At 44.0% G+C, this 25396-nt stretch overlaps 1 protein-coding gene and 1 non-coding gene across 3 annotated transcripts in view; one reads left to right on the top strand and one right to left on the bottom strand.

Moving 5' to 3' along the window:
- Nucleotides 1-25396, bottom strand: part of CLDN10 (claudin 10) — a 113194-nt gene that overhangs the window by 6530 nt on the left and 81268 nt on the right. The window contains exons 1-3 of one of the 2 annotated variants that reach the window (XM_002918644.4): nt 14341-14652; nt 7656-7817; nt 7486-7567 (exon numbers count right to left, since the gene is read on the bottom strand). In XM_002918644.4, the coding sequence (XP_002918690.1) occupies nt 7486-7567; nt 7656-7817; nt 14341-14560 (464 nt within the window). In that variant the 5' untranslated portion in view covers nt 14561-14652. Of the gene's footprint in view, nt 1-7485; nt 7568-7655; nt 7818-14340; nt 14653-25396 lie in introns of those variants that run through there. The other variant, XM_019799050.2, reaches the window with a different exon arrangement.
- LOC117803240 lies at nt 22528-22634 on the top strand. The gene has a single exon (XR_004626929.1). It is a non-coding gene; the product is annotated as a U6 spliceosomal RNA (small nuclear RNA).

Raw genomic sequence — 25396 nt, 5'->3', positions numbered from 1 at the left:
ATAAGTGCATGAACAGATTTTATATTAAACAAGTATTCTAACAGGTATGGTACACAAACACACACCCCCTCCGCCATCATTCCACACTCTTCTTCCGGGGGCCCAGCTACTGGGACGGGCTGTGGAGTGCCCGCCCAGCCTGTGCGCCTCCCCGTCTTGCTCCCAGTCTAGGGGTTTCCTTCCACAAACCCCTCAGCGAACAGCTCTCTCCCACTGCCTGCAAGGTGCCACAGGATTCCTCCTGCACGCCCTCCCAGGAGGCTTACAAAGAAGGAGCAGGGGCCTCCCAAATGCCGGCTAAAGTAGGATGGGGTAACTCAAATAACGAGCACCCACTTAAATATGGAAACTTCATGGAGAAGTCTCACATTAGGAAACCCAAAATACTGATTTTTTTGTTGGTACCCATTCTAAACCGTTCTGCAGCCAGATTAAAACAGACATGCATGCATGATCTTTCTGTGTGTGATGATTTATCAGCAAGGTCGTTCAGAATCCTACAAGCAGCGTATGTTAATAACAGGTAACACTCACTGGGCACCCACCACATGCTGCTGTGGTGAATATATGTTACAGTCTTCGGTCCTCTTCACATGGAGAAGTAGGAGTCCTGGCACTCTTATCCAGACAGACAAACTGCATCTCGCTCAAGGTCCCAGAGGAGCAAGGATGAGGCCAGGAGCCGAGCCGAGATCTAACTCTGAAACCTGCCTCTCAGCCTATCTGCCGCCATCCCCTCCAACGGCCTGTAAAGTACACAGTGAGTATCTCTACAGAAGTCCAATTCTTGCCAAGTGTTCAGGGAAATTAAAAAAAAAATCCACAGTGTAATTTAATATAATATTAGCCAAAGCAACTTACAATCTAAAGGAAGTATCTCCTGTCCCTAAAGCTTCATAGTTCAACTCAAAAACAAATCTGTTGGGACGCCTGGGTGGCTCAGTTGGCTAAAGCATCTGTCTTTGGTTCAGGTCACGATCCCAGATGGGGAGCCTGCTTCTCCCTCGGCTTGCCACTCCCCCTTGCTTGTGTCCCCCTCCCCTCTGACAAATAAATAAAATCTTTAAAAAAACAAAAACAAAAAAAACCCCAAATCTGTTGTTGGGCCGTGTCCCAGCCATTGAGCTCCACACATATGGACAGCTGGGGGGTTTCCTGGGCTTTCTTTGATTTCAAGTGAGAAATGAGGTGCTGAGTCCTCACACTCAGGGTAGGCTCGGTAACAAGTTTGCGCACACACTGTGAAGTCTGCAGAGTGGACCCCGCAGGGGGGGCTGTGCTTCCAGACAGGAAATTACTGAACCAATCGGTGCTGCCTGGAGCCCGAGGGCATGGGCCGCACTGCGGAGCGCAGGTCAAGAATCCGCATGTGCAGGGGGGGTGTGCGTATTTGTTTGTGTTGAGACAAAAATATACAGATGAACTTGCAGCCAAACGCCTGGGTCCATTAAAAGTGTATCCCACATTTTATCCAGAACGCTCCACAGGCTGCCTGAAAGCATTTCAGAGTCAACCAGGGGTTGGGGGAGAAGTACGTAGGACGGGGCTCACAAGAAGGGTCTCTAGAGTGTCTATGCATTTGACAGTTTCAAGCAGTTGCACGTCTCTAACTCAATGCTACCACCGAGGTGATCAGAAAGAAAGAAGAAATTACTCAAGCCTTATTTCTTTCAAATGGTTCCATGCTAGGTCCCTTTCAAACCTGCCTTCTCTTTGCGAGCCTACGTCTTACCACGGTGATCATTTCAATGCCCCCAACATTTCAAGATCCATCTCTCTGTGGCCAACCTCAATACACTACGTAAAGTAATGAACTGCACATTCAGGTACCCTGCGTAAGGGTCAGTATCCTTAAGAATCAGAGTTAACATTTACTGAGTCCTTACTACGTGTGATGCACGGTTCTAAACCACTATTTATTTATCATCCCCACGGTACAGATGAGGAACACAGGACCCAGAAAAGATAAGGAACTTCTTCGAGGTTACACAACAAGTGGCAGAGCTGGGGTTTACTCCCAGGCAGCCAGGAGGTACGAGATCCTGGATCTCACTCAGAAACAGTACGTGTATACTGTCCCCGCTCCCTTCAGCCTATCTCCACAAGCGTACTCAGTCTTTCCACTCCAGGAGAGATGCAGACAGACAGACAGATATACACCATGGCTGACAGACCATCCTTGCTGCAAATGTCGTGGCGTGTGGGCTAGGCACAAGAGATTCCCACATCAGCAAGCTGTGGTCTCTGCTTGGAGGTGCTCCTGGTCAGGCCTGGGAGCGGGAGCAGTAGTGTGTGTGACAGACAGGACCACGCAGGGGGCACCTCCCCCAGAACGCACCACGTCCTGCAGGGTAAGCAGGAGTTAGCCAGTATGTGAGCAGGAGAGGGGAGTGGGGGAAGCAGAGTCACCAGAAAGCATGGCTAACTGGCAGGAATGGCGACTTCAATGTGCCAGTCGCTAAAAACAAAATAGTTGCCAGGCACTTGGTGTCCCAGCATGTTTTTAAGTCATGCTAGCCTCACAGAAGCATCAGAGCCATCGTGGTGATGTGAAGTGGCCTGGGCCACCACTGAACGCAGTGAAGGCACAGAACAGACCTTCTTAATGTTTAACCGCCAGATTGTTTTGCTCTTAATATCTGGCACATCTATGAACCCCTGATCCAAGAATCTGTGCGCTGTTTACCAACATGAATTCACTCTCCAAATAATCTCATGAGTGGAGTAAGCTTAAGTAAACAACCACCCATAATTCATTAAATTATAATAAGGACAAAAGAGAGAAGTCAAATATCTTGGCAAGGTCACGTAGTGAGATCGATATTCCTTTCAGTTTCACCCAGGAAAATGTGTAATTTAGAAAGGTATTCCCTGAATTATCCCTTGTTCGTTGAACTGGACAGATAACAAGAAGGAGAGAATTTATCAGAGAATGGACAGCTGTTTATTTCTAACGACTAAATAACCACAACGGTGAAAACACTTTACCTGAGTAAAGCTTAAATCCTAAAGTGAAAACTAAGTATATGCCAGGAATGAGTGCTAGAGATAAATACATCTATGGTTTTAAAATACTCTGAAAATAACAGAAAAGCCTGGAGGATAAGGCCCAAATGTGAGACTGTCTGAGCCAAAACATTCACAATAAATCTCATATACTAAAAGAGAGTAAATCTAAGATTACAACGCCCTGTTTCCTCAATTAGGGCAATTGGTTCAATGCTCCAAACTTGCACGGATTTGAAAAGAAGTTTCCTTGTGTCAATAAATTCTTACTTGGAACAGTTTATTTAAGAAAACAAATAAAGACCTTTAGGAAGTTCGTGGTTTGGACAACAAAGTGGGGGTGGGAATAACTGAATTAAATTTCATCCCCCCGGTAGGGTGAATCATGCTAGGGGGTACCGGTTACCATAAACTTGCAGGAAGGTAGATTTTTTTGGATTTGGTCGGTCTTTGTTTAATAACAAGGAGGAAGTTAGTTTGCAATAGCCCAAAGGAAAAGTTGGGAAATCGTTTTGAAGGCTTTGCACGAGCCCATCCTACAGTCATGAAACATGATCACAACCTGAATGAAAGCAAAGAAGCAAAACAAAAGCGAACAAAATGGGGAAATGGCAGAACGTGACCACAGTCAGATGTAACTCTCTAAAGAACTGCAATTGTGTCAAGTGACCATAGCCTGGGAGAAAGAAATCCCCAAACAGCTGGAGGGAGAGGAAGGGTTTCAGAATACAGAGCCACTGAGCAGACAGCAGGATGCTGTTCCAGTGGCTCTGGCCTCGACCTTTACTCTGGCTACACTCGAAGCCACTCATTTTTTTCTCACCACTAATGTGCCTACTGAGCTCCTTGCACGTAGTAGGAATGGCATAGGAGCTTTGTTAATGAGCTTAGTCATGCGTTTCTAACTTAGACCACCAAGGTGGGCCTCACATAGGAATATCCCGGAAATCCACAGAGAAGATTCAATTAATATAGCACAGAATCTTAAGAAAAACAAAACAACAACAACAGAACTAGGTTCTGAGTCCAGACCGTCTTCCAGTGCATTTGAGGGCTCGGGTGTGGGACAGCTACAATTTGCTCACCCGAGATAGAAGCTAGAGCGCAGCTGTTTTCACTGCCTTCCTAACGGCCAAAGGCACGCACGCCTGGGCCTCAGCCGAGCCTTCCAGGGCTGCAAGGAGAGAGGTCACTTGGTGGTAGCCGGTTTTAGGAAGAGGGGTATGGGATAAGGATGGGAAGAAAAGAGTGAGTGTGCCTTCTTTCTCTCCCCTCTCCTCTCCCCAGTGGGCTGAGACAACAGAAAGCTTTCTCTAATCCTGAAGGGACCAGCTCTACAGAGAAGAATTTCACTCACCAGGCATGATGGTAGGCAAATAAGACAGCGAGATGGAGTGCATGTTTTCTGACCTCAAGTAACTTACTCTCACCAAAGAAAGTCAGAACCTTCCTGCAGCTGTACCCTCCAACTCCCAGCCCACCTAGTGCTGCCCTGACTTCAACCTTGATTCTCCAACACATCCCTAAGTTCATGCACAAACTAAGTCACCGGTGACTGAACGCTAGTAAATCCCAGCTGAGACCAAATCAAAATCTTGCTTTAAAGATTCTGCTTTACGACCTATGAAATTAGTTCGTGTTGTGCGGATGGCCAATTTCTAGCTTCTAAATCTTTCTAATTTTCAGCTGTCTGCTACTAAAGGTGTTGATAAAAGGAAAATAGATGAAGCCAAGTGAGTTGATTTGCTGACTTTTAGAGTAAGGGGGTTGTTTCAAGGAGGCCTGTGAATTCCTGAAGATGTCACCTGTCACCTTTATGCCTCTTTTCTACCATGATGGGTAATTAGAATCTGATCACATTTACAACTCTCAGGCCTTGAAAATTCCTTCATCCAAAAGGATTTTATACCTTTGTGCAAGGCACTGCCAGAGATACGGACGTGAGTGAGCTCTTATCTCAAGGAGCTAACGTGTTCTCGATATGCAGAGGTTTTAATTCATAAAGTTTATATTTTCTCTCAGTGTGTTGTGTGAAGGGCCTGTTATTTGTAAATATTACCAATTTACAAGCCCTGCTGCTTTTCAAAAGTGCCTCACTCTTGTGTTTTTAATTACACAGGTAAATTGCTAAATTGCAGGTGTTATATTTTTAAGTCACTTCAGCAACGAGCTAATAAAAACATCTATAAAGATAAGCCACGTCTTAAATACTACACACAATTTAAAAAGCAATCTTAATAATACCTGACACAATCCAGTAATAGGGAACATGGTGTTTCCTCTCTTCTAATCAGTTCTAAGCATATATATACACACACTCTCCGAATTCCCACATTAACCCGATGAGCAGAGTGCTATTATGATCCTGATTTTACAGATGAGAATGTAGACAGAGCAGACACAGGTAGGGAGAGGAATGCCGACAGGTCATTAGGGGGAATGGGAGAGTTCAATGTTGCACCAAGAATGTGGAAATGAGGAAAACCTCTCAGAGTCTATAATCACTGAACTGAGTTTAACCAAAATCTGAAAGAAAATCAGAAATTCCAATGACACCAAACTGAATTAGGTGACTGAGAATATAGGAAGCACTGGAAAAAAAAAATCACACAAAGGACAGGCTTAAGTTACAGGGCACATATGAATTAGCCTTGACCTTTTGAGGAAAGACGAAAATGATTTTTAAGATTCTGACGAAGATATCCTTAATAATGGTCAGGAAAATAAAGAAATAAAGACAGAAATGTAGAACACATAATCCAGAGAAATGAGCAATGTCTTGAATAAAATAAACCATGAGAAATTCAGTTTTGTCATATATTTAGGATCTGAAATAAAAATGTATCATATAATGAAAATTATATTTCATTGGAATATCATTAACATGCTTCCTATCTTCGGGAGCACGGTCTCAGTTTTCGTCTCAATGTCTGGTGTCAAGTACACCTGTACAAATCTCATTATCAAACATTAGTTAGGAGAAAACATATAAATCAACACATTTTTCCAACATAGGCAGGGGAGTAAAAATTATACTGGGGTCTAAAACAGTTATTTTTGTTTCCCATTTAATAAAATTTAAAATAGTTTTTAAAAACGTACAAAAGAACCTCCGGAGATGAAAAATATATACAGCATATATGGTCACAAAAATTATGCAATTGAGCATTATAAACCATGCGTCTTAGATCAAGCATGCCTGGTTTGAGTCCTAGTCCAATCAGACGGTACTGGTTTAGTCCAGGTTCCCTTGCGCACATTAACTGCACACATTCAAAAAAGGTCACACCAAGAGAACCTACTTTCTAAGGCTGTTGCAAGAATAAAATAAAACGAAAGAAGAAAGAAGAATATTTGCAATGCTCTGCTTGATACATGGTAGGGTCTCAACATGTATTAGCTACTATTATCATTACATTTCATTATATAAGCATCTATTATTAATGAATAGAAGATACTAGAGACAGAAGTAAAAAAATCAGTTCCCTGAAGATTCTTAAATCCACCGGAAAAAAGGAATGCATACCTGACCAGCAATTTTAGTGACTACTTTTTAAAAATGCTGTAACACTTGACCTGAAGACTGAAAGAGCATCACCAGCCCGCCTGCTCGCTCTCCACAATCTTACAGATGTGGCTTTCTACAGAGGCACGTGCGTATATCTCGTGGAAGACAAAATACTGCATGGATTATTATTTCTAATTTGGTATCCCTGGGGTTTTCCCAAGGCAAAGAAATAAGCCCAGGGAAACTATAAAGAGCAATAGCCCACAGGGAAAAAACCACCACCTCCAACAAAGGCATCTGTAAATGCCGAAGCATTCACCTGCAGCCCCGCCCAGTCACATCTGGGGGCCGTCTGTGCTGCTACGTGAGCATTTCTTAAAAGCCCTGCATCGCCTACAGTTGTTTTTTTTTAAAATAAAGGTTTATTAGGCGGAGCTTGTCAAGGAGCTACTTTAAAAGGCTAACTAAAAATGAAAAAACTGATCCTTCGTTTACAGATCTCTAATCTTCAGGAGCATGGTCGCAGTTCCCACGTCAGTGTTCGAACCATGATGGACCCCGGTCCCGACACCAGCAGCTGCACGGATCAATCTGGATGGACATCAGTCGAGGCCAGCTCTCCATTTCCTGTTATCACACAGCACCGTCTTTCCTCCCCACCTCACACCTCTCTTCCACTTTTCCTCTACTTGACCCCGACTGAATGATGTCCAGTGAAGTTTAGAATTTTAAATCCTATGCCTTGAGCTTTTTAGAGACAAGATGCTGTGTGACACCAATGCAGTGATTAAATGCATCTTTTGCCAACGTAGCACAGAATGTTTACTCTTGACATGATGTCATCAAATACTATTGACCACAGTGTCTCACTTTCATGAGCCGTGTAAGGAATTTATGCATCTTAATTTAGAAGATTAATTTGCATACACTTCCTATAAGCTAGAAAAAGACAGACTGAGAAGAGTACTTACTTCTGCTCAACAAAGAGAGGATCAAAGAATTCCGTTGTGATTTTGTTTGCATACAGGGAACAACCGGTCATTGAGCACAACCCTACAAAGTATCAGAAGGAAGGTATTGTGATTAGTGTCCTTTTATCAACATCGTGAAGTACCTGGTTCGGGAGAAAGTTACTATTTACCTGACAGTATGAATACAATCCCAGCCAAACAAGCAATTTTAGCTTTGGCTTTATCTGAGCCTCCGACTTTGGTACACTTCATTCCAAACAGGGCAAATATGGAACCAAAAAAGCCCAGGCTGACAGCAGCGATCATAAGTCCTCTACATGCCTGGATATAACCTGCAATTAGAATAGGTCATCTACATTAACAGAAAACATGTGGCCGGCCAGGGAGAAATCCCCATTTTGCACTGTCCTTCCGAATGATTGCTCTGTTTTCTGAAAAAATAACCATCATCGTAAGACAAGCAAGCAGGGAAAGCAAATGCATCTACATGGAGTGCCTGTTCTACGTCATACACTTCTAGGATCGGCGTGTGCATTAATCCTCAGGATCGCTCCCTTGAGCGTTGGTATTTCCGCATTCACGGGTGAGGACACGGAGGCACCAGAGGGCACAGGATACGCCAGAAATGAGTCAGTAAGAGGCTGAAACGGATTGCACCCAGCTCTGACTACAAAATCCTTCTCCGTAAGAAACATTGTCTGCCACTATCTCAACCCTCCTTCTCCTTTGCACGTTGGACCTTTCAGATAGATGTTTCAATAGTTTTGACATTATAAAATTTATAATTCGGCAGCACGGCATTCCAATATTAGTGAAAGCGTAGAAATGAGACCAACTGGAAAACCATCATAAACCATGGTGAATCTAAATCAAGAAGTATTTTAATGACATTTTGTTATTTTCCGGGCACACAGAGTAAAACTGGGTTTAGAAAAGCAGGGTTGTTTACTAAAAGAATACTCCATCATTATGAAATTAACTGTGTAGATATAAATGGATGCTTTCCAAGCACCTGAAAACCTCATTCTATTGGGCTGTCTGATCATCTTCTGGCACCGCCCACTTTCTTAACCACCTATTCTTACTTGCAGAACCAAGGTGGGGGTAAACTTCGAAATCCTTTTGTCCAGACACTAACAAATTTTAAATTAATAGAATTTGAACCCATAAACTTTTAACACCTAAAGTCATGTTCATTTCAGCCTGAAACAGTGCCATATTTCAATCTGAAATAGTGATGGCATATACCAGGCATGAGTAAATGTTTGTTGAGTAAATGAGCATGCGTGTACATTGGGCTTACATGTGGAATTAAATTTTTTAATTTAAAAAAACTCATAAAGGCAGCAAGTCATTTATTGTTAGTGTTTGGGCAAAGTCTACAATAAATCATAATTCTAAGACTACAGTAATTATAAGTTCAAGAAATGATGCTGACAAGTCCCCTCCAGCCCATGTTCCTTGGAAATGAATTTTTAAGTCTCAATCCTATTGCTGGGATCCATTTTGACAAGTACTCAAAAGATGCTCTGTTTAACTGCAACAAATTTCGGCCTCCACGAATGTAGTCAGCAATGACAACGATCTTCTTCTGTTGGATAGTGTGAACTACTTCCAGAGACAAAATTGTTCCACTGGTGGTGAGGCTATCAAAAACAGCAACACAAATTTATTATTAGCTCAACAGGATAAAGGAGGCTTATTTCAGTAGCAATAATCATGCCGCAGGGCTATCTGGGTCTCTGCTGCCAAAGACTGACCCAGGTTTTTTAAAAATTTCAACCCTCAGTCCTCCAGCCAGACCCAAGGGACAGGCAGAAGCACAGACAGAGAAGAAGGCTGTTAGTCCCTCGAAAAATTAAAGAACATCTATCAAGATAACCACAACGGGCCCGTCATTTACCACTAGAGCTCCTGGGACAGTGCAGTTTCATTACTTTTCAGAGATTTGTTGTAATCTCTGGTTTTGAGGTATGTTAGCTGACTCACTGCTGTCACTACGTGGACAAAACAGTACGTGTGAGAGGTAGCCTCTATAATATATGCATAAAAATTATCCTAGAAAACGTTATCATTTACTTTAGGAATCGTAGAGGCTTTATGAACAGAAAAAGCAGGAGCCTGGCAAAAGGCGAAATCCTACACTCTGATCATTGAGAACACAGAATGCGTTTTCCCAGATGCAAATGGTGCTAAGAATCTCAGGCTGGTGAATTATCCTTCATATGACTTAATATGAAAATACCAATAGTCTTTATACTTTATCCAACCGTTGACTCGTAATACTTCTTTCTGAAGTTCTCACTCTCCTCCTGCCTCAGCCCTCAGGCCTGCAGCAGGACTGATCTCCTGGCACACGCAGGAGAGGAGAAATACCATTTCTGTTGTGCTCGGGTCCTTCCTCAGTACCAACCAGAACCCTGACCTGGAGAGAAAGGTAGCTGTCTCCAGCCACCAGCAGCAGCGGCCACCTGCCACCTCGCTGCACGCACAAAGGAAGGTACCTGGCCAGCACCATCACTGGCCAGATTTCTGAAACAGGGAACAAAGAGCAGGGATTGGGGTTCCGCAGGATAAAACACCCCCTGGTTGCTGGCTGCAGACAGAATACAGGTGTTGGTAAGCCTGGGGCTTACCAGTCCTTAAAACACCCACAGACGTGGGCCTTAGGTGACTTCCAACAAACTCAAGAGTTTATCTTTTGCAAGGCAGACCTCTGCCACCTTGCTCTTTAACAGTTCCAGAGGGCAAAACTTCTAAGTAACACCATCGAGTGAAGTGGTGTTAAAAACCTAGTCAAGGAGGCCATTATTTTTGACAGGTTTAATTTACTGACACCTTTAATAGCTAATTAACACATTAAAGTGCTGAGGCATGAACATATTTACTTAGAAGTTCTCTGCAGTATAATTTATAGTTCACCCTCTTGGAAGAAATGGCAAACATTTCCACTAACAAAAATAGATGGCATGTACTAAAACAACCTGGCTGAAAATGATTCTCAGATGAAGATCACGTGGTGCTTGGAAAGGAATAGGAGCTGGCGGGAAACAGAAATCACTAGCTTGTTCAACCGTGAAATTTTCAATTAGTAAAATACGGGGACTTAAATTCATGAATTCCATTGGAGGAAACCTTCAAGGTGTCCCTTAAAAGTTAAGTGATTTTCAAATGATGTGTACCTTACTTTCCATTTCAAATGAGCAAAAATGAAAACATCCACTTGGTGGAGACAACTCCCCAGCTGCACCCCGGCTAGTTGCTGGAGAGAGGGGAGAAAAAACAATGTGCTTTTCTTACACAGGTAGCTTTGTGTCCTTTTTGCAAATCCCCTGAAAGAAGAGTGGAATGGGAAGAAGGCATGAGCTCTGAGGCTCAGCTCTGGATTTTCTACTTCTTTACCTTCTGTGTGTCTTGGTTACATGGCCTTATCTCTCTTAAGCCTCAGTGTTCTCATCTGTAAAACAGGGATAACAGCGCTTCCTTCACAGGATGAACAATACAGCGTCTGGTGAGTGGTAAAACTCACCAAAGCTTCCCTTCCATCACACTAATATGGATTCTAAGCAGAACCTGGAAGCTGGCATCTTAACATAAAATTAAATCTATACACATAGATTTTCTCGGCCTCATTTTCCTTATAAGGAAAATGGGGGGTTACGATGATACCCCCCTGAGGATAAGGAAACAGAGCTTTGACCTCATGTAGAAAATTCAGGAAAATGTCTCCATCATCTGCATCCAGGAAGCTCCTTCTTTCACCTGAGACTAGAGAGAGCTGTGAGCCTTCTCTCTTCCTTCTTGGATTCTCTTTTCAATCTAGAGCTCCTGTCTGGTTTAAGGGGGGCACTGGCTTGCTTAGGCCTGTGGTCACCAAGGCCTATGTTAGTAATGTAGCTTTCTCTGCCACTTCAGAGTAGTGTCAGGAAGTCCAATGTGCAGTGTGATGTTGGCTGGACCTGCCTCAGAACCAGCATCCAACAGATGTGGTTCCCTGGGGAATACACAGCGGACAGCTTACAGAGGGGCCTGCTCTGGGTAGGTGAGCTTGCAGGAGGGGGATCAACTCCTCTCTATGTGAAAACAAAGCTGTGTGATTAAACCCCCCAAAATGTTATTCTGAGAGACACAGAAAAGTAAGGTTTATCACTTTGGGATGCCTTCTTAAGCCGCAGAAGGCAGAGGCAGCAGGAAGAAAGTAATTAAGTTTGATCATATACACAGTTCAAAGTTTTATATAAGAAAAGGAACCATAAATTTAAAGACAAGCAATGGGCTAAGATTGCAACACATATAAGGACTAACATCCAGAATTAAAAAAAAAACAACCATTTATGGGCTCTAGGCTGGCTCAATTAGAAGACTCTTGATCTCGGAGCTGTGAGTTTGAGCCCCATGCTGTGTGTAGAGATTACGTGGATAAAGAAATAAACTTTAAAAAAATCATTTAGGGGCACCTGGCTGGCTCAGTTGGTGGAGCCTGCGACTCCTGACCTCAGGGTTGTATGTTCGAGCCCCACATTGGGGGTAGAGAATACTTAGAAATGAAATCTTTAAAAAAATCATTTATATCTAGAGGAAACAACAGACTGTGGGCATAAGATATAGGCAGGCAATGTATGAAAGAGAAAGAACATGGTCAATAAATACATGATTAAGATGGTAAAAATCACTGGTAAAAACTAGGGAAAAACCAATGAAAATGATAACATAATACCATATCACCCATGACACTGGATGAAAAACTTAGTGGTGAGAATGCAGATAGACAGGCGTTCTCGTAGGTCACTGGTGGACTGCAACTTGGAAGTATAAACTGAACATTCAAATGTATCATCTGCTGCCCTGACAGTACCATTTCTCAGAATCTACTTTACAGAACTACACACGTGCATGAAGAAGAGATGAATATGAAGATTTTCAGTACAGCACTGACAACAACAAAATGCTGGAAAGAGTCCATTGTCCAACAATGAGAAAGTGGTTCAACAAACCAGTCTGTCCAGACTACGAATACTACGCAGTTGTTAAAAAGAGTTACTTCTATATGTCCTGGCTTGGAAAGCTAAGTTATTAATTTTAGAACATTGTAGAACAACAGGGAGTATGAAGTCATTTGTCTGTTTTAAAGTCATTTTCTAGACACATGGGCACACATGAAAGGCCATTTTGCAAGTTGGGTTGTAGATAAATGTCACTCCTCCTTTCTTTTCTCCATCCTCAACTCTCTCCAAAGCCTTGTATTGAGGGCTATGCCCTCCTCCTTCCTCACTACCCAACCTGCCCCCAAGTCTCCATGCCAACTCCACCCTCACCTCGGATACATTATGTGACAACTTCACCATTCTGCACCCCAACGCTCATCACAGAGCATTTATTTCTCACTCCTCTCTCGCGTCCCCCAGCTGTCTTATGGAATGAAGCGGACGTATCTGGCATGCTATCTCAGGTAACAACACCGTTAACAGAAGAATGCACTTAGGACAGTAACCATCAATCCCAAAGTCCTGAATGTAAACCACAGAAACAAGAGCCTGCCTGTTCAAAGCGTCTACCTGAATGTGCGCTCTGCAGAGCACAGGAAATTCAACAGTAATTCTGGGGGATCAACGGGGTCCCAGCTATTTCTTCTACACAACAGGACCAAGACCTGGGTGTCACCCATCTAAAACCAAGCACATATTCCCGTATATGGAGGTTCCATCAAATCCACATTGAGCAATAGTTTGCTTTTCATGGCAAGCACCATCTTAGGGGAATTAATGTCTTTTATTGAATCAACTATGCAAATAAAAACCTGACATGGAATAATAAAGAAAATTTTTTTTAGAGAAGGAAAGAAAACACCTCAAAACTAGAGATAATGCAAATGACTATCCTTAACTTTATGCCCGGATCTACTTAGTCATAGAGCTGTAAAATCCTGAAGAAATGAGCCTAGAACTTGAGCAGTCATTGAAACTGGGTTGACATGTACTGTTCTCTTGAAACTAAAACAGAGCCAGTTTTCTATGTGACCGTCCACCTGTTGCTCTAATGCAATGCAATACAGAACCCAACTAAAAAGAATGATGGAGAAAAAAATCTGCAAAAGAACGACAGGACAGAGAGCCGGAGAGCAGATGAGGGAGGCAGGGGCCCGGACCTTGGCAGTCTCTGGCACAAGATTCTTGCTAGCCAGGATTCTCTACCCACTGCGGCATAGGCGAGGGCTATTTATTTGCCTAAAACTCGGAGGGCGCATTAAAGCCCAGGAGGACACATCTGTTGACGCGTGGGGTTGTTTTTTTCTTGGGGGGGCTGGGGGGAGGCGAGAATGGGATGACACTCCCTGCAATATGTTACCTTTTCCCTTGCCTGCTTTTAAAAGAACTAACAAAATAGTTAAAGGGAGTTCAGGACAAGCAAATTTGGCTTTGACAAGTGGATGATACCACTTTAATCAGAATCCAGCTCTTTCGGGGAGTGCTGGGTGAAGGAGACAAGCGTGACTCCGTGTCCTAACAGTCCCCGAGAGATGGGGATCCCGCAACCGTGTCCTCTACTCTCAGGACTGCAAAGGTGCTTCCCTCCGCCCCCCTCCCCCACGCCCGAGTCGCCCACCCAGGTGTGGCCCCTCTCCCGCCCCGGGGTGCCGGGCTCGGGCAGGCGCCCCCGCGGGACACGCGTCTGCGCACGGAGGGGACGGGCATGAGGGCTCTCGAGGCTCCCTCAGGCTCTGGGGGTAAAGTGGGCCCTGGCCTCGGAGGGGTCCGGCCGGGGAGTCCCGCCGGGGGGTCGTGGGGCCAAGAGGGCGCCCCGCTGCCTGGCCGGGCAGGAGCGAGGGCCGGGGGCAGGGGCCGAGGGGATGCAGACCGTCCAGCGCCAGCATGGAGGGGAAGTCCTTGCAGTTGGAGACGCCCGTGGAGTCGGTAACGCACGTCTTCCACAGGTTGGCCCAATAGGTGGCGGTGGTGATGACCGTGCCGTCGATGGTGGACACCTTCCAGTAGTCGGTGGGCAGCGTGGAGGACACCAGCACCCAGCCCGAGATGGAAACCATGAAGGCGATGATCTCCGAGGCCGTGCTCGCCATGCCGCCCGCTGCAGCAGCGCTCGCGCTCTCGCTCCCACTCGGCGCCACGACCCCCCGCGCTGTCTGCCCCGCGGCTCCGCCTCCGCCCCGCCCTGTCCCGCCCCTTCCGCGGACCGGCGCTAGGGGGCGCGCATTGGGCCAGAGGACAGGACGCCCACTGCCGGGCCCAGAGGGCGGGCGGGGAGCTCTTAGCTTGCTGCCCGGGTTCTCTCCAGCTAGCTGGCCCGGCGCCCGACGTCGGGGGGAATGTGGCCTGCGCTCCCCTCGCCCGCAGGCCCCGTATCTCGGGACCGGGACCGTGGAGAGCAGCTACACTGTGGGACAGACTGGCAGCAGGATGTGGACAACCTGCTGCGTCCCACCCCCACCCTCACCCCTCCCCTACTCCCTCCCCTCCCCCTCCCCCTCCTCAGCCCTACCCCTGGCAAATAGCTTGGCTTCTAGAGTGTAAAAGCGGAGCAGAAAAAGCCTTTTGTGAGCTCCGAAAAGACACAGCCTGATCACGCCGCAGCCCTCGGCTTGCTGAACTCTAAAGGTTTTCATGCTACGCTCGTTTGCGTGACCCTGTTCAGCCTGTCACCAAGGGATGACGGCAGTTCTGGGTTTGAAATTGGCCTTGCTTTAAAATCCTGCAGTTCTTTTTGGCCTCGTGATATGACGAAAGTCATTGTAAAGACGCGTGTGGCACAGGCCTAAATTCAAGACAGCAGCCTATGGAGAGCACAAGCTCCATCGAGCCTTTGTTGCAATTTCAATCTTGAAGGTTCCAGCCACAAAGCTGGCCTACTTGTGCTAATGCACTACCCGTAGGCTATGCATTTAAGACATTTTCCCTGTATGGTCCTCCCGGCTCCCAGTTCTGTGAGTCTGCTCTCCCAGCTGATGGCTCTGTCACAGGGGAAACTTTTCTGTATCTCGTTCTACCTTTTTTTAGGACTACCACCTTTTGCACTTAAATGAAGAATAAACTCATTCATTTCTTCATTTCTGTCTTGAGTTAAACATAAAGATCAGGGTGTCCTTTCAGTTTCTGAGGTCACAAATCTGGGCATGAATGAGAGAACAAAGACACTGGCTTTACTATGGGGTTATTATTTGTCCATTTAAAGTTCTTGCAGTTCTTAGCTTTCAGGATTCACTTCTTGCCAAAAGTAACCAAAGGTCTAAAACCTATAATCAATCAGTCCCCTACAATAAAGCTAGTTGCTAACCCTCTGTTTTGCACTTTCACTCATTGTGAAGAGTTTCTCAATTCCTCTTTGTCACTTTTTTTCTTAATATCTATATATTTTTTCTTAAATTTTAATTCCAGTATAATTAACATACAGTGTTAATATTAGTTTCAGATGTACAATATAGTGATTTAACAATTCACGATAAATGTGCCACTGTCACTTTTTGCTTTAATCAAGTGGGTACAGAATGAAATTAGAAGTGATTAGATGTCTGTGAAGAAAAGAGGAGGCTGGACTACAGAATCATCAAAATTTACATTTGCAAGGACTGCTGGAGACCATTAGGACAGGCTCCACACTCAGCCCAATTATTCCATTTCTCAAGATAGTATTCGGTTCATGCTACCACTTCAGGCCCATGGGGTTCAGTGCATGCGTTCTGCTTCTGTTTTGTATTGTGTTGACAGCCTTTTAGAAAGGTTTTCTTTTCTGAATGATCTGCCAATTTCTAACCCTGTTTACTATTCAGAAAACGTGAAAGTCATGAACCAGGACATTCCCTATGGAGTTTCCTAAAATCCAAAATCACACGAATTTTGGTTTTGTACCTTATTTCTGGCCTTGTTTGACAGTCTCTTTGTGTTTTCCTCTTGGCAGGTATTCACTAAATTTAGTGCTTCTTTCTTTTTTTTCCCAGAGAAAACCCCGAGTCACTTTCAACACACAAAAAAGTATAGTATTGTGACTCTGAAGACTCAAGCAGATCCTAATTTATCAATAGGTTGGTTATAAACTTCATTGTTTGGAACCAAAATCTCATTGTTTGTTTTAAAGAAAGAACTATGAAGAACGCTTTGGTGTTTTAGACCAGCCCCTGAATGTTAATTTAACAGATTATGTAGCTTTCCCTATTGTACTTTAAAAAATCCATAAACCCAGGGGTGTGTGGGTGGCTCAGTCAGTCAGTTCAGTGGCTGACTCTTGATTTCCACTCAGGTCAGGATCTCAGGGTCCTGTGATGGAACCCCTGTGCAGGCTTCATGCTCAGCGGGGAGTCTGCTGGTGGATTCTCTCCCTCTCCCTGTCTCTCTCTAAAATAAATAAATAAATATTATTTTTAAAAAATCCATAAACTCAGATCACCATTGCAACATAGTTTCCAAATGAATTTGGAATTCCAACTTGGAACTCCAAGAAAGACTTTCTTTCTCTCTCTCTCTCTCTCTCTCTCTCTGCTATATCACCAGACCATTTAAGCCCAGAATCTCTGAGGCTAACTCTGGGAGTGATTCTTCCAAAGCTTCTAATGTATAATCAGGCTGGGAACCACAGCTCGGACTGGTTGAGATGCATATATATATACATATAAACTGTTAATTTAATAAAACAGATGGTGTGCATTATAGAGAGAGAGAATCTTAATCTCTTGGTTGAAAACTTTGAAAAAAGAAATATTCTTTTACTGTAGCGACTGTAGCCCACAGTTTCAGCTTCAAAGGGGTTGAAAATACCTCAAGGGATCCATAAATTATGACCTGGATGGCAGCACTATGAGCTCCTTTGCCGATGAAAACAGACTAGGGTCGTCACGCCTGTGGATTTGATTCATTTCTTTTACTTTTATCCTTTGTCCGTTGTATGAGGTTGAACAACTTAAACTCTTTTCTTTTTCTTCCCTGGCACGTACTGCATAATTGCCAAAGAGTTCTATTTTAGAGCTCACAAGTGCCTGACCAAAAGATGAAAATGTTAACTTCCTTTAGTATCTAAAGAATATTATGTAATGAATCAAGCATTTATTTTTAAATGTCTTATAAGCATTTCAAAACCTGTTTAGTCAGAAGAAACCTAAGTATAGTACGGACAACAACATAATTCAACATAAGAATATCTAGAAAATGAAAACAGACTGAATAGAGATTTTTTTAAATCTCTAAATAAATGGCCTGTTTCACTTTAAGATTATAGAGTCCCAAATAACCTTTGCAGTTAATCTGCAAACCCATTTACAGAGAACCTTTCCACTGATAAATGTTTCCTTATTTTCTTTAGGATTCAGTTCACTGAAATTTTTATTTAATTATTCGCAACAATCTCTCCTTAATTTGAATATAAGGTGACTATAGCTAGAAAGTTACTTCTCCAAATTATTCAAAGTAACATCTTAATTAACAATAATCTGGCCTTTACAAAAAACTGTATTTTTTCCAATATGAAAATGCTAATTTATCTATAAATTAATAAATTTGAAAGGGAGACATCTAATGTCCTGAAATACATTCTGAACCTTTCCACTTTTGAGACCTAAACCACTGAGATTAGCATTGGAAGTTATTTCTTTGGCATTATGATGGTTATTAAGGAAAAATAGAGGATTCCTCCCCCCGACCCCGGGGTTGTTCAATAGGAGTGAAACCAGTTTAGCCAACCGAGCAGGAGATTTGCAGAAATTCTTTACTTGAGATTCAACTCACCTGCCTAACAACACAGGTGTGCCTCTTAACAACTCAAGGATTTTCCAGGCATCAAATTTGGTTTCAGTATACATTAGCTCCTTCCTAGATTCCAGTGAGGTGGGTGCTGCTAAGCAGGGGGAAGAAACTGAAGTCCTGATAAATACAGTATTAACTAAAATAACAACTACCCAGGAGCCAAATATTGTTACACCATGTTAGAGAAGACATTCATGCCGATACTAAGAGAGTAAAACAGCATATCTGTGTTCTTTTTCCTTCCATTTTCCCTAAGACTTTGTTTATCTTAATGCTCTACACTAATTCTATGATATTTATAATCTCCTTAGCATGAAAGCTACAGAGTGATAGGAGCATTACCGGAATGAACACTCGTACTTATCATTGCATCACTAATCATATAGTTGTGTGTATATATGTATGTATATATGTAATTTTTCTGCAAGTTATGAGGAAACAGTGTTTTTATTTTGGCATTTGGTATCCTCTGAGGCTGTACTGTCTCAGAATGTTTCAGTGGGGGACGTCTGGGTGGCCCAGGGTCCTGGGATCGAGTCCCACATCGGGCTCCCTGCTCAGTGGGGAGCCTGCTTCTCTCTCAGCCTGCAGCTCCCCCTGCTTGTGCTCTCTCTCTCTCTGACAAATAAATAAATAAAATCTAAAAATTAAAAAAAAAGAATGTTTCAAAAGACCTGTTACAAGTTGGTGGCATATATCTTGCGAACTTGTTTTTCCTGCATTACATTTAAAATGCACTGATTCCCTGGCTAAAATTAACAAGTCAGGACACGACAGATGTTGGCGAGGATGGGGAGAAAGGGGAACCCTCTTACACTATTGGTGGGGATGCAAGCTCATGTAGCCACTCTGGAAAACAGTATGGAGATTCCTCTAAAAGTTGAAAATAGAGCTACCCTATGACCTGGCAATTGCACTGCTAGGTATTTACCCCAAAGATACATATATAGCGATCCAAAGGGGCATCTGCTCCCCAATGTTTATAGGGGCAATGTCCACAATAGTCAAACTATGGAAAGAGCCCAGATGTCCATCAACAGATGAATGGATAAAGAAGATGTGGTATATATACAATGGAATACTACTCAGACATGAAGGAATGAAGGAAGGAAGGAAGGAAAGAAGGAAGGAATCCTGCCATTTACAACCACGTGGTTGGAACTAGAGGGTATTATGCTAAGCGAAATAAGTCAATCAGAGAAAGACAATTATCATATGATCTCAGTCATACGTGGAATTTAAGAAACAAAAAAGAGGATCATGGGGAAGGGAGGGAAAAATAAAACAAGACGAAATTAGAGAGGGAGACAAACCATAAGAGACTCTTAATCATAGGAAACAAACTGAGGGTTGCTGGGGTGGGGGGTAACTGGGTGATGGACATTAAGGAGGGCAGGTGATGTAATGAGCACGGGGTATTATATAAGACTGGTGAATCACTGAACTCTACCTCTGAAACTGATAACACTCTGTGTTAATTAATTGAATTTAAATTTTAAAAATGCATTCATTCCCAACTCGGAGGTATCTTGGGGCCATCTAGATTCCTCCTGAGCCCCTGGAGGGGTAAGTTTTGCCCCCCAGCAGCTCACAGCTATCATGGTGAATACCCCTCCAGCCTGAAGCTATTCTTACTCTGGGATGCTGGAACCTTCCGGTGCCTGCAGGTGGGTTGGCTGTATTTTGCTAGTCAATAAGCATCTGATGAGTCCTAATAAAACCTACCCACTCAGACTGGGCAGCAAGTAAATCTGTGTGTTTAGGGCAAGTGAGTTGTTGTTGTTTTTTCTCGGAGTTGCAGCTTCCTCATTTATAAGATGAAGGAATTATGCTGGATGGTCTCCAAGACCACTTCAAAAGTCTCTGAGTCTGATTTCTAATGAGCTTGACCAGCCACAGACCAAATCAACAAGGAGAGAAGAGGGGCAAGAGTTTTCCTTTGCTGTCCTCCCTGCTTTCTTTTCTACCAACCACTTCCCGCCACTGCTCTCCCTCCTTTGGTGTATCGAAAGGACTGTATGTGTACGGGTGTGTGTGTGTTGGGGGGGGTAGTACGTGAAGATAATGTTATTTTATTTTCCATTCTTATTTTTGCTTATTAGAAACACGTGATGAAACAGGGTAGTTCAATTTGCTAATGAAGCAGGGTGATGTAGGGGACAGAGGGCAAACGAGGAAACAGGCAAGAGAAACAGAAAGGGTTCAGTAGCGCGCCCACAAAGAAGAGGCTGATGCAGAAGCAGAGGGAGAGAAAGCAGGAAGCAAGAGGAGGATTAGTCCGAAGGAAAGAACGGGGCGGGGGGATGGCCAAAGAAGTGCGGCAACGGTGGGAAATGTAACTAGACAGCAGTTAAAGGTCAGAGGGGGTGGACAGCTACGTGACAGAAGAAGGGTAACAGAAATGTAGGGGAGGGGGCCGGGTGACCACTGAACAGTGGCTGGGAGGAGTAAGGTTGTGGTGAAAAAGGAGATGGGTGGGCACAAGGGAGAGTAAATGGCATCCATGGCCCTCACCTTCCCACATGAGTGTGTGTAAGGGCGGGAAGCAGAACATTCTAGTGACTGTTACGCCTGAAGAGACTCCCCTCTCTGTGGTCCTCAGAATACAGCTGGTGAGAATTTATTCCAAAGTACTCAGGAGCGCCATGTTTACTGTTTGGTTCGATTCATGGCAAACATGATTAGAAGTTTACAGTGAATTCTTTAGGGGTCAAAAATGCAAATTCTTACAAAAACATACCCGGAAGCAAATAATTAAGGATGATTTCTTTCAAAATGTAGGCTTTCTCCTATTTTTATCTACTAAAACTTGTATGGGTATCTTTTAGGTACCAGTCACCCATTTAATAACAACCCCATGAAATGGGTTCTGTCTTCGTTCCCTTGTAGAGATGAGGAAACCAAATCACAGAAAGGTGAAGTCACTTGCTCTGGGACATGGTGGAAGCCGGGTTTAGTCCTAGAGTCACATTCTTTTGCACTATGTTGCCTCCTATCAACACAACTCTGTGTAGTTGTGTATTCCGTCAATATCCACCGGGTATATGACCAAATACACACACACAGTGAATTAAAGCAATTCTAGATAATTTGTATTTATCCTTATTTTTCAGGAGAATGGCTTTTATAATCACAAGTATTTGAACAAGATACCTGATTTTCTTATTGAAGTTCATTGTGTGATTAAGTCTTGTAATAGATGAACTGGAGTCCATGAGTATGCTGTTTAACCATGTCCCAAGCAGGGGCGCTGGGTGACAGTCGGTTAAGCATCTGCCCTCAGGTCCTGATCTCAGGGTCCTGGGATCGAGCCCCGCATCGGCATCGGGATCGGGCTCCCTGCTCAGCGGGGAGTCTGCTTCTCCCTCTCCCTCTGCCTGTCTCTCCAGTTTGTGCCGTCTCTCGCGGTAAATTTAAAAAATTTAAGTAAATTTAAGTAAATTTTAAAAATCCTAAAAAAAAATTCACCTATTAAAAACAAAACAAAACTATGCCCCAGGCAATGCCGATTCATTGTGTCACCGTGTCTGGAACACTTTTCTTAGAATGTATGTGTGTTTGTGCCTGTGCAGATGAAGAAATGTACGTGCATCTGTATGTATATGTATGTACGTACACATACACACATTATAAGAAGTTCGTTACAGTACTCTGTTAGTTCTGACTTTTCCATGCTTTGAGGCCTGTACTATGCTCCCAGCCAGTTAGAATTTAAAGAGCACACACCCTTTTCCCTTCTTATCCTGAACTGGGGGTCTTCTGGGATGTTTGGTATTTACCTTACTATGGACTGTCTTTCTTATGTTTATTTTGTTTTCTGACGAAGTTTTGACCCACATTAGCTAAAGAAAAGTGTGCTACAATAAAACAAAAGAAAAGGGCCCCATTCAGATGTAAAATGCAAGTTGCTTTCCCCCCCCACCTTTCCTTTTTCCCCAGGGACTTATGGGTGCTTTCTGGAAGGGCTATATCCTGCGCTTGCCCAAAGCAGGGCGGGATGGATCTTGTTTTTTCATATCCTCACAATACTTGTTCCATCTGACTATATAATTATTATATTACTTTAAAACCCAAGTTTCTTCAGCTCCAAAGTTCATGTCCTTATTATAGTTAAATGATATCCTAGTCATTCCAATTCTGAGGGCATTTAAAGATATGTTTTTAAAGATAAAAAAATACAAATACCGAAATGTTCCAGGGGCGCCTGGATGGCTCAACTGGAAGAGCATGTGACTCTTAACCTTGGGGTCATAAATTCAAGCCCCATGTTGGGTGTAGAGATTACTTAAATAAAACTTAAGTACTCACTTCAGCAGCACAGACACTAAAATTGGAAGGATACAGAGAAGATTAGCATGGCCCCTGCATCAGGATGACATACAAATTCTTGAAGCGTTCCATATTAAAAAAAAAAAAAACTTAAAATTACCTCCTCTTATCTGATTATGAGAGAAAAACAGGGGTGTGGGAAGAGACACGTTTGGAATACTGCACTGAGATATCAGGGAAGTAGGTGTGTATGGATCAGAGAAATAAAGAGATACAAGTAAAAGGGAAAGGAGTGGCATGTAATAACAAAGGAAGAGATTTTCTCTGTTTTTTTCAAAGATTTATTTCAGAGAGAGAGAGCGAGAGCACACATGTGCACATGCAAGTGGGGGGGAGGGCCAGAGGGAAAAAATCTCAAGCAGACTCCTTGCTGAGCGTGAGGCCCCCCATGACCTGGGGCTCAACCCCACAACCCAGAGATCACGACCTGAGCTGAAATCAAGAGTCAGACGCTCAACTCTGACTGAGCCACCCAGGCGCCTCGGATATTCTCTCCTTAAGACAATTGATTGGGAGTGAAAGTGATAAGGGTAGGAGATGATGGAGAGGATTTTTCAGATGAGCTTGTATGTCTGTGTGGAATGAGGAGAGAGGGGGCAGGACCATTGACTGATTTCTGCCTCCCTGGGTTGCTTCAGCCCTCTCTCTCTCTCTCAGCTATATGCATATATAGCATTGGAGAGTTAATGCATCTGTTCGTGTTGGGGGAGAGGAGGAAAAGGTGGAACACAATGACTGAATTAAGCATTAGTGTCATGTCAGCACGACCAATTTCCTCCTTATTTTTGTCTGTTAGAGCTGATTGTCCAAGTTTTGGAAAAGAAACTTGTAAGCAGAATCACCTCATCACCAAACATTATGTTTTATTTGCTAAAATGCAAGTTTTCCTGCCCATGGATCTTTGTGTTCCATCTCCTCTCCCATATCCTTGAGGGCATCCCCAGCGGCCACAGAACTCCTGGAAGGTGCATTTGAGGGTAGGATTGAGAAAGCAGAGACACTGCTGAGCACCACTAAAGCCTGGGAGGAATGAACAACTCTTATGGGAATGGGGGCTTGAAAAAGCTACAACCAGGGGTTGGTTTGACATACGGGGATTCTAAGAGCTTGGGGAAGCCAGTGTAAGGGCTGAGGATGTATTGCCACGAGATGCTCAAACAGCGCATATGGTTCTCTCTGTTTTGGTTTCATGTTGAGCACAGCATTCCTGAGTCACTGAAACAATTCCAAACGCACTTGTTGGGGAGCTATTGTTGTTTCCCACATTGTAGATAGTGTGAGCGAAAAGGACGAACTCTCCACCCAAATATAGCTCACATTCTCTTGGAGGAGGCAAGAATAAGGTAAGAGAAATAATTAGTCTATCAGACGATAGATGCTAAGGAGAAAGAAATTAAGCCATGGGTGTGGGGGTGTTCTACCAAGTGTGTGTTGGGGGGAGGTTGGTTTTTCAATTCTAGTTAGGTGGCCAGAGGAGCCCTTCCTGAGAAGATGACTTTTGGGTAGAGACCCAAAGGAAAGAGGGAGCTAGCCATGTGGCCTGTTTTCTGCCGAGCATTCCCGGAGCGGGGAGCACATCTGCCTTGTCCGAGCAACACTGGAGGGGGCAGTGTGGCTGCAGCAGGGGGAGTGAAGGGGAGCACAGTGGGAGGTGAGGACAGAAACGGGGTGTGTGTGTGACCCTGTATGCCCACGTGTGTATCTGAGTGTCTCTATGGGTGCTTATCTACGCGTTCACATGTCTTTGTGGGTCTATGTGTGCCCATGCATCTTCGTGTGTTTGTGAGTGTGTGTGTGGGGGGGTGTCAGCAGTTTGTGGAGGGCTCTGTAGATCCTAACAACTTTGGCTTTCACTCGGACTGCGATGGGGAGAGCCTGGCAGGTTTTGTGAGGAGAGACATCCAATCTAGGTCTTAGGATCACTCAGAAACGGGCGGTCAGTATAGGAACAAGGACGCCGGTTAGGAGGCCAGTGCCAGAATCCCGCTGAGTGACGGCGGGGGCTTTGATCAAGCTGGTAGAAGAGCTGCGGTGAGAGGTGGTCAGGCTTCACGTTTTGGATCTCTTTTGAAGGTAGAACTGACAAGATTTGCTGCGAAGTGTGAGTGCAAGAGAGAAGTCGAGGAAGACATCAGGGTTTTGGCCTCAGGCACTGGAAGTGTGAGGTGAGGAAAGCTCTAGATGAGCAGGTGTTAGGATGGAAACAAGGGTTCAGTTTTAAACACCCGGAGTTAGAACGCCCCGCAGACATCTGGGACGAGGAGCCAAGTAGCATCTCCAAGTCCAGAGTTGAGGGAGAGCTTCGGGCTTCAAAAGTACACTTTGGAGTCCTCTGTGGTCGGGTGGCATTTCCACCACAAACTAGCCAATCATCTCAGGCTGAGGGTAGATGGGAAAGAGATATTCTAGGAGTTGAAGACGAACCAACAGAAGAGATTGGGAAGGCACAGCCCTCTCGGGGGGGAGAAAAACCAGGGCAGAGAGTCTGGAAGCCACGTGAAGAAATTTTTTTAAGGAGGAAGAAGTGGAGTGATTAATGGTGTTATACACTGATGAGGGGACAAGCCGATGGCAAACTGCAGAAGACAGACCTCTTCGACAGAGCGGTTCTGTGGAGCGGGTGGTGCATACACCGGATGGGAGCAGGGTCAGCGCAGAATGGGAGGGAGGACTGGAGGCAGGAAGTGGAAGGAGCTCCTTGAAGAGAGGAGATAAATGGCTGCAGGGCCTGGAAGGAAAGTGGATTGTGAAAGGTGTTTCTTTTTAAAAATATTTTCTTTTTTAAGATGAGAGAAATAATCACATTTTAGGGCCCCCCACTGGCTAAGGTACCTTTGTGC

This window comes from Ailuropoda melanoleuca, chromosome 7 (assembly GCF_002007445.2).
Source record: "Ailuropoda melanoleuca isolate Jingjing chromosome 7, ASM200744v2, whole genome shotgun sequence".
Lineage (NCBI taxonomy): Eukaryota > Metazoa > Chordata > Mammalia > Carnivora > Ursidae > Ailuropoda > Ailuropoda melanoleuca.
The sequence above is the reverse complement of the archived record's forward strand: the minus strand, read 5'-3'. Positions and strand labels throughout refer to the sequence as shown.